At 32.3% G+C, this 9,211-nt stretch overlaps 1 protein-coding gene across 1 annotated transcript; it reads right to left on the bottom strand.

Annotated features, from left to right (window-relative positions):
* Positions 1-593: 593 nt before the first annotated feature.
* On the bottom strand, positions 594-5,105 carry LOC134684018 (uncharacterized). Its single transcript, XM_063543315.1, has 3 exons — positions 4,849-5,105; positions 1,983-3,089; positions 594-1,049 (listed from the first exon to the last, which is right to left on the bottom strand). Exons 2-3 carry the CDS (start codon positions 3,057-3,059, stop codon positions 921-923), a joined length of 1,206 nt encoding a protein of 401 aa, XP_063399385.1. The 5' UTR covers positions 3,060-3,089; positions 4,849-5,105; the 3' UTR covers positions 594-920.
* Positions 5,106-9,211: the final 4,106 nt, after the last annotated feature.

The following is a 9,211-nucleotide window of genomic DNA, read 5'->3' as shown; positions in this document are numbered from 1 at the left end:
GTTGTTGGGTTTGTTTTTTTTTTGCTTCAATCATCACTAACGAGACTTTTATTGTCGGAATGCACATCTGGCGCAGAAAAAAATGGTACCGTTATTTTTTTTTACTCCGGAAGGGTAAGCAGATCCTGCTCCACATGCGGCACTCGTCGTGTTACTTATGTGATTACTATTAACTATTTATGCGTCATCATCTAATACAACCAATGAACTAATAACTTAGTTTTTATAGTTATTTAAATACTATCCACACTGATCTGTGTCCACACTTGTAATAATTTAAGGGGGCTCGCGTGTCTAAATCAACTTTTTTTCTAATATAAGATTTTGCAATTTTTTCTATGATTAGACTTCATAGAAATATAACATATAAATATGGGATCAACTTTTATTTAATTAAGCTCACAATCTGCCTCCGAAAGAAGCATACAATTTGTTAATGTCCTTTTATCTGTTGAACTAAAAGGAGAAATATTGGTAATATTGAAATAAAAAAGGACTAAATTACAGAAATCGCTTAAATTTTACAATTATTTAGTTTATGTACAGTTTGTTTGATAACAATAATAAAAAAATATAGGTCACCGATGAGTTAAAAAAGATATTTCAATTTAAACGTAAAAAAAATGACATGTTTGCACCCAGGGGAGATAATTTGGAGCTTTTTCAATGATATAAACATTTTCAAAGTCATCTGTGGCCAAATCAAATCGATTTGTCTGGGTGATTTTGTACCATATTATAAAGTAATAACTAATAGTGTAATAAATAAAATTTGGAATGAAAAATCAAATGTTTAATTTTTTGCTGATTTTTTTATTCCCACGGGCCTCCTTAAATATACGTAAAGAAAACATTTTGATCAAAAAGAAGCAATAATGTCAAACTTTGTTTTTGTTGTTTATTTACCAAGCTATTTCTCTCTATATTGTATATGCTAATAGTAATGTAATTGCCACTGCTACTATGGTTCCAGCGAAGAGCGAAACATAAAACATACAAGTCCTGTTTCTAGACAATTTTCTTTTCTTGTACGAATCACTCCCGACAGACTGGAAAAAAAGAAGAAAAAAACAATATCAAGGAATGTTCTTATGTATAAAATCTGATTGGCTGTAAAGGAACAACCATATATTAAAAGTGATCGATGATAAAAAAAAAAAAAAAAAAAAAAAATTCCGGCCAGGCAAAACACAAAAAAAAATGTTCTGAATCAAGTTTTTCCCCATACCTTAAAATCGTAAATATTTGAGGAAAAATTGATTGGTTGCGTTTATTAAAAACTACTGAATTATACCCTTATTATAGAAGTGCGAATCAGAGTTGATTGAAATCCTGCGAGTTACAGTATTTTCAACACCAATTTGCTTATAAAAAGAAGATGTGGTATGATTGCCAATGAGACAACTATTGCTTAGTATGGTTTGAAAACTATTTTCGCCTTTATTTAAATCATGTCACCGACCATAGGCAGTGTAATCTGTCATTGGAAATATAAGAGAAAAGGGGGGATAGGACCTTTGTCGGGACTATTTAATGTGTACGCTCTTAAACGTTTAACACTAAGTATGTTAATCTTTCCAACACAACGGATGCCGTATGTGGATTATACAAGCCCGCCCGAAGAAACCAGGGAGATCCCCCCCCAAATCCCCCTCACCAACAAGTTTTAGTAGTGTTCGTGTCTTTATCTGTAGGTTTCTATGGAGTGTTTTGTCGAATGCTGTTTGAATTTTGGTCTTTTGTTCATTTCTTGGTTTGTTTTGTTACAAAACATGAAAAAACTAAATTTGTCGACTAATACATTAGACAGTGATTTTTTATATCTTCCGGCATTCTTTTTCAGACTTTTTATACCACATGTACCCGACAAAGGTGGATCCTGATACACTTATTGTGCGCACATAAGCCATATATTTATTATTTGGTCTCAAATGACCAACAGCTAATTATTTAAGTTAAAACATCTAACTGATCATGATTACCTTTTCTTTGATGTTCTTAAGTTCTTTGTTTGTATGATAAGAAGTAATAAACGCTTTTCCATCATGGTCTTGTACGGAAATATTCTCTACTACTTTTCCATGCGGAGAAATATAAACATGCTGAACTGTTCGCCGAAACTGCGATAGCCAAGGAGCACTTGTACCTTTTGATTTCATATCAAAATGACCGTAGTTTGATTGCACTGCAAATCCGTCTTGATCATACTTGCAGCCTTCTTTGAGCCAATCGTTTGCCTTTACAAAAATGAAATTGCTATGTCCAGGAAATGACGAATATGATAACGAAGAATCGTATTTGTATTTTGGTAGTTCATCGTTACTAATGTTTATTTCGGAATGCAAATGTATATTAGGTTTAGTATCACAAGGCTTTAGTTTATCGTTTATAGGTCCGTTTTTGTTTTCTTCTGTCGTGTTAGTTTTTGTGGTATCATTGAGAACCTTACCCATACTAGCATTGGTAATGGACGGTTCGGATACAGTTTCTTGTGATTCCGTTGACGATTTAATCAAACTTTGATACGAATCGTCAGAGGTAGAAGTATCATCAACACTTTCATTCATTCGGTTGTTATCTGATGTATTCGTCAAACAAGCATAACATGGATGATCGAGTTTTATAAATGGTTTTGGTATTTTTCCGTAAATGTTTTCTTTAAGGTCAGTCTTTGTTTTATCCACAACTTTCAAATTTTGATTTTTATCATTTGGTACGTCATGCATTTTCCCATCTTTTCGTAAACATGGTTTAATTCCCTTTTCTGTAATGTAAGTAACTGGCGAGTGCACTTCTGCTGCAGTAGTTTGTGTTATATTTAAATCAACTTTTGCATTTTTATTTTGCTTTAGCTGAAAATGACTATCAGCAGTATTGTCTCCCTGTTCATTTCCAGTAGAGCTTTGTTTCTCTTTTTCATTTTTGATATCACCATTAACATTAATTGTCGTAATATTTTCATAGATATGATAATTATCGAAATCAAATGACGATTCTGCGCTGTTAATGATTTCCGGTTCTTCGCAGAATCCAACAGATCGTCTACTTGTTGTTGTCATTGCGTTCACATGGTACTTCGAATACTTTCTCTGAAAAATAGTACATGCAAATCAAAGAACGCAATATGATATAAACCGAGTAAAGAGTTATCTAGTTTAAATAACACTTTATTAATGATTGAGTGTTGAATGGTTGCATAAAGTCCAGTGATTAAATATATAATGTAGTACTACGTTTATGTTTAGACGAGAACACATGATTCAATTCAAAGCTTTATTTATAATAGTCGGCATGTTACATAACAAATAATTAAACATAGGCTTTCTGAGCTTTTATAACCGACAAAATAAATTTGGCATTCAGAGAAAACAGGTCACCTACGGACCCCCAAAAGAATAAACATTGTTGAAAGGGTTCCTGACTATCCAACGACAAGAGACATCGCGATCGGATTTAAAGTCCACACCATTCTGAAACCAGACTTGGCTGTGTGTTTTATACGTGTACATATCTCACAACCAAAAGGACAAATCACATGTTTTAAAAGAAGGTGCTTTGACCTAATTGACTTTCACACGAGAAAATAATCAATGAACCTTTAAAATGTTGTTATAATTGAATATATTGGTTAAATCGTAGTTCGTGATTAGCTTTGTTAAATAATAAATGAATGAAAAACTTATTATGGTACGTTCGACGCCACGTGTGGGCTAGAATGTGTGAGAAATTTGGAGAAATAAACAAAAGATATACTATTACATATAATGGGCAACTTAAATGATGTGATTGCATGTAGTTTTAAAGATATACGTGTGAAGTTTTTGATATCGTTTGTCGCTTGTTTTAACCCACTATTTTGCTGTTCTTAAGGCATAACAAGTCAGTCTCCACGACTCTTTTCACGCAAAAATGCTTCCGCAGCTGTAACTCATGAACAGTTCAGTAAAGCTAACAATGCAATTTAATCGTATTTATTTAATTGCAGTCTGGCCTGTAGACACAGGATCAGGGGAACAGTATTTGTATCCCTTAAATGGGGTACATACGCATATTATTCCAGCACGCGACATCGTATCCAATGCCCTCTTTACGACAAGACTTGAATAAGTGTTTATGCTTCCATTCAAGATTGCTGCCAAATTTGCAGGAATATCATTCAACATATGCTATATAAGTGCACCTTTAACTTACTAAAAGCGTATTCTTGGTCAGACATTTTTGCTAGTTTATATTCAACTTGAGGACTGATAAATACGTTTTACGTCAAATTTATGACATAAAAGCCAATGACATCGTGTTGGAATAGTGCTACACTCACTATAAGTATGACAAGAACCTTTCCGAACGTTAAGGAAACCACTATTATAAGAATCAAAGATAAGCTATATGGTACACATATACGTCAAGTTTGCTTAAGGTGGTATGGGTGTCTTAACGACGATTTTTACTTAAACCTTGCACACTTGATCACTGTAACATGTAGATTAAAAATATGAAGAATGATTTGAACCATAAAAAATCATACATTTAAAGTAATTCCATATAAAATGATAAATAGGGAATATAGACATCTTCGAGTCAAAGTTTTATTGAAAAACAATAAATTATAGAAATATATTTTGTTAGATATGAAGTACATATACTATTAGCTTAAGTTTGCACAAGAAGTTTGAATCATATTGTGTAATTATAAATAAAATCAATAATTGTTACATAATGTCTTGTACTTTGTCAATGTCGCTTTTCCTTTTTTCGACTCATAGTTTGGATTGCATATATCTTTCTGTTTAGCAGATAAATATTCGTTAAGTGTTATTAAATTGTATATTTATAAGTTATTAAACTTACCTTTTTAAATCTAGTATCTCATTTGAAATATAACTTAAAATAGCATGCCTATTTCTAAGTCCCGTTATAACGTTAACTGTATGATCCGAGTAAAGAATATAGAATATTTAAATACTAATAAAGAGAAAATAAAATGTTGTCAAATAAATGAAAATAACACTGAAGAAAACCAACCCACGTCTGTACGCCTCGTCCGAAGGGCATGTTGTTTTAAATTGAATATACCTTGTTACATTGACGATCAGGCACACACTCGAGTTATGTTTAAATGTTCTCTCTATCTTAATTTAAATCTAAAGAGTTACATTGTACATTTAATATTGGACTTTCAAATGCACCAGTAAGATATTAAGCCTTATGGCTGTACGACAGTATTGATGCTATCTGATATGTAAAAAATAACCTTTAAGCAATTATTGAGAAATAAAAATGTAAATTTTTTACATTGCTGCATTTACAACTGTACAGTTACTTTCACTGCATTTCCTAAAAAAAAAAGTTATAAATTGGCGAGGGGAAATCAATACTAATTTTATGATATATTTACATTTGATTGTATTATTTAAAATATGATAAAGATATTATTAATATAGTAAAGATATTATTTAATTAGTTTAGATATTACTAATATAATAAAGGTATTAATTAAATATTTAAGCCTTTTATAATGTTTGAAAAATAAATTTAAAGAATTTTAGGACACATATTTTGAATTTCTTCAACATAATGTTTATGAAACAGGCATATGGTCCAGCTTCCTTCATGTTTGCCAAGAAAGTATAAAAACGATTATCTTACCTCCTATACATTTATAGGAATATGATTGGTTAATAGCGACCTCGTGGAGACCGTGTATATTCAATATTAGGTTAGTAGGGAGGCGGGGCTTATTTCAATACACTGTTAGTAGTGGATTTAGGCATTGTTTGATTATTAAAAAGTATTGAAAGATCTGTTTAATATTATAATATCAATATAAAAAGAAGATGTGGTATGATTGCCAATGAGACAACTATCCACAAAAGACCAAAATGACACAAACATTAACAATTATAGGTCACCGTACGGCCTTCAACAATGAGCAAAGACCATACCGCATGTAGTCAGCTATAAAAGGCCCTGATAAGACAATGTAAAACAAGTTAAGTTTGTTGATAATAGATATTTGTCGTTTACATTAGTTTTTTAGTGTAGACCAATTGAAGAAGGTTCTTAAAATTAAACACGTGAACACTTTTTATACAGAAATAAGAAGATGTGCTATGATAGCAAATAAGACAACTTAAGTCTAAATTCAACAAATAAAGATAGTCGGTAGGATAAATTCATTACATAGTGTGCTAGCGACTTAATATGATATATACAGGGTCAGTAAATTCCATATGGGGTTCGAGCTTCGATCTCACACTATATGGAATTTACTGACCCTGTTTATATCATATTAGATCACTGACACACTATGCAACTAATAATCCAGGAAACGGAACTATGAATATAAATTTGAATAATAGAAACAAATGTAAAAAAGCGACCGAGACTGAAAAACACAAAACACCAACAAATACGGGAGGGGGAGGGGACAATTACATGTGTTCTGTGAAGTTACAGCATGCCTGCAGATTCACATGTGGCACCTGTTGATTATTTGTTTAATGTCTATATATTCATTTTAAAAACTGAGTATACTTATATTCTGCAACTTCTTCTCGCTAGAGAAACAATGAAACAGTGGCGGATCCAGCTATTTTGAATTGGACTTCCCAACCCAGGAAAAAAAGGGAAAGTTTTAAACAATAATCCACCATTCAAATGCATTGGTCGTTCCAAAAAGGGTGATCCAATCCCTGGAACACCCCTCCCCTGCATCCGACACTGGAGAAACTAGCCTGATTTTTTAGCGGGTCAACTTTTAAAAATTCTAAAAAAAAGTTATATTTTAATTCTTATCAACTTTCAATTCTTTCACTTATTTTAAAAAACAAACAGAAATCAACCACCTCATTGATATGCATTATGTATTAAAAACAAACAATAAAAAGATACGTTACAAATATGTACATTGTAAGCCTCACAGCGAATATGAACTGTTTATTCATATTGTAACATAAACAATAAAAGGCTATCTTTATTACTTATGAATTTCACAAGGCTGAATTTTATTCCTCATATTTGTTAAATTTATTGCCTTTATATTATGCCCAAACTGAAGTGTATTCGTATTCTAAAATAATAGATAGTAAAAAGTGTCAATTTGACATACGTTTTTTTTTAATATTTGTTCACCAAAGTTTACAATGATTATTGTTTTAGAAGATTTGTGATTTTGTTCTGCAGTCAACGTTTTGATTTTTTGCTCGTTTCGTATTAACATTTTTTAAAGTGTGCGTTTATCTATTATTTTTTTGTAATTGTATTTTTTATTTTCAACACCTTTAGTGCCGTTAAATTTATCTTCTATATACAAAGCAGTCACTGTATTGCTTCAAATCCTTACAAATAGAGTACATACATAATACTATCCTCGAATAGTAATGGATTTTACAAAACTCGGATATTTTGAAAATATTTCTATTGCATCTAATTGTCATAGTTAGTTGCATTGATGTGATGCGCATGTGTGAATGAAATATGTCGGTTTTTGAATTCAGGAAAATTTTTTATTAATTTAGTGAAATTTTCTATGATTGAAATGACAATTTTGAGAATCAAAGTGGTTTAAAGTGGTTTACATATCTGTGTTGATGAATGAATTCAAAAAAAGAAGGAAAGAAAGGAAGGAAAAGGAAGAATGATACCAAGGACCAAAATGTTAGTGGTGAAAAACCGACGAAAAAACAAACGAATGAACGGAAGAACAGTACTCACACTGCAAGTAAGAAGGTAAACAAACATATCGATACACAATCTGAACTGACCAAAACAAACAATATGACTTCGTTTTGTAATTCACCAAATACTGTGCAGGAAAAACAACCTTATCCAACTTATCAACAATATGTACAGCCGATGCAACCTATGCAGCCCATACCAAGCCCTGGTTTTAACCAAATGTCGCCTATGCATGGATATTATAATATGGCATCCCAAAGTCCGGGTAATAATATGATCCCACAAGGCCTTCCACTTTCTCAATCAACAATGAACATCGGACAAGACACAAATGATAAAATAGACAGTTTAGCGCAAAAAGTTGATCAAATGTTCCAAAAACTATCAACACTTGACAAAATTGACGAAAAACTGAAAAAATTTGAGTCGTCTATAAACAATTTGGCTAAAAATGTTGGCACTGTAAATAAAAGAATTGACGAAATTGAAAAGGGAATGGAATTTGTAAATGCCAGCTTTGAAGTGAGTAAAACAGAACGGGAAAATCTAAAAAGTACTGTTGATGAAATACAAATTAATAATGGAGAAATTGTTACGCATTTAAATGATATTCGCCGTAATCTCAACCACTTAACTGAAAGGCACCTTGATTTGCAAACCAGGTCGATGCGCGAAAACTTAGTGTTTTCTGGAATCCCACATAAAGACGAAGAAACCATGATAGAAGAAACGGAAAACATTATAAAAAACTTTATGTATACAGAACTTAAAATGGAGACAACTGTGGATTTCCACCGAGCGCATCGTTTTGGCAAAGAAACAGAATTTCGTGATAAAAAAGATGGGAGGCTAATAAAAACAAGACCTATCGTATGTCGCTTTAAGAACTTCAAAGATAGAGAAATTGTTCGGTCGTCGGCAAAGGAACTAAAAGGAACTCATTATGGTATACAGGAGCAATTCCCAAAAGAGATAAATGACAAACGCAAAATGTTATGGCCATATTTTAAACAGGCTAGAGAAGATAAAAAGAAAGCTTACTTGAAACGGGATAAGCTTTTTATAGATGGGAATGAATTCATCCTACCCGATGACGTAGAAATGGAAACAAATGACGGCAAGAAGAATGAAACACAAGGTACGCGTCCAAGACAACCCCCCACAGAGAGCCTCAACGACAAACACATCGATCCCACATTGCACCCCGCAGAGGGCGAAGATACTAGGTAGATCAAGGAGGATTAACAGATAGGGCGTATTGCATTTCCGCTAATTTTTCAAAGTCCCAATACTACGTTTCCGCAAATTCAAAGTATACGTTTCCGCAATTTGTATTTATTACTTTTCCGCAAAATTACCTGGTAAATTATAAATATTTAAATATATATTAGACAAATTAGGTATCACCTCTTGACCCAAAGGTAAAGAGAACAATGAATGGTGCCGAGTCTTTCATGCACACCTAATACTTTTGTCTTTGTCGATGTGTTATTGAAACTGCAAACAACATCTTACATAAAGACGAGTAGTCTAA

The sequence above is a fragment of the Mytilus trossulus genome, chromosome 9, assembly GCF_036588685.1.
Source record: "Mytilus trossulus isolate FHL-02 chromosome 9, PNRI_Mtr1.1.1.hap1, whole genome shotgun sequence".
In the NCBI taxonomy this organism is placed as follows: Eukaryota; Metazoa; Mollusca; class Bivalvia; order Mytilida; family Mytilidae; genus Mytilus; species Mytilus trossulus.
The sequence above is the reverse complement of the archived record's forward strand: the minus strand, read 5'-3'. Positions and strand labels throughout refer to the sequence as shown.

What these genes read in the sequence shown, in the direction of transcription:
- LOC134684018 (XM_063543315.1), bottom strand. Translation starts at nt 3,059, where the DNA reads ATGACAACAACAAGTAGACGATCTGTTGGATTCTGCGAAGAACCGGAA. An exon ending in TTAAGAACATCAAAGAAAAG is followed by an intron (nt 1,050 to 1,982) that starts GTAATCATGATC and finishes CTTTTTTTCCAG; the next exon opens with TCTGTCGGGAGTGATTCGTA.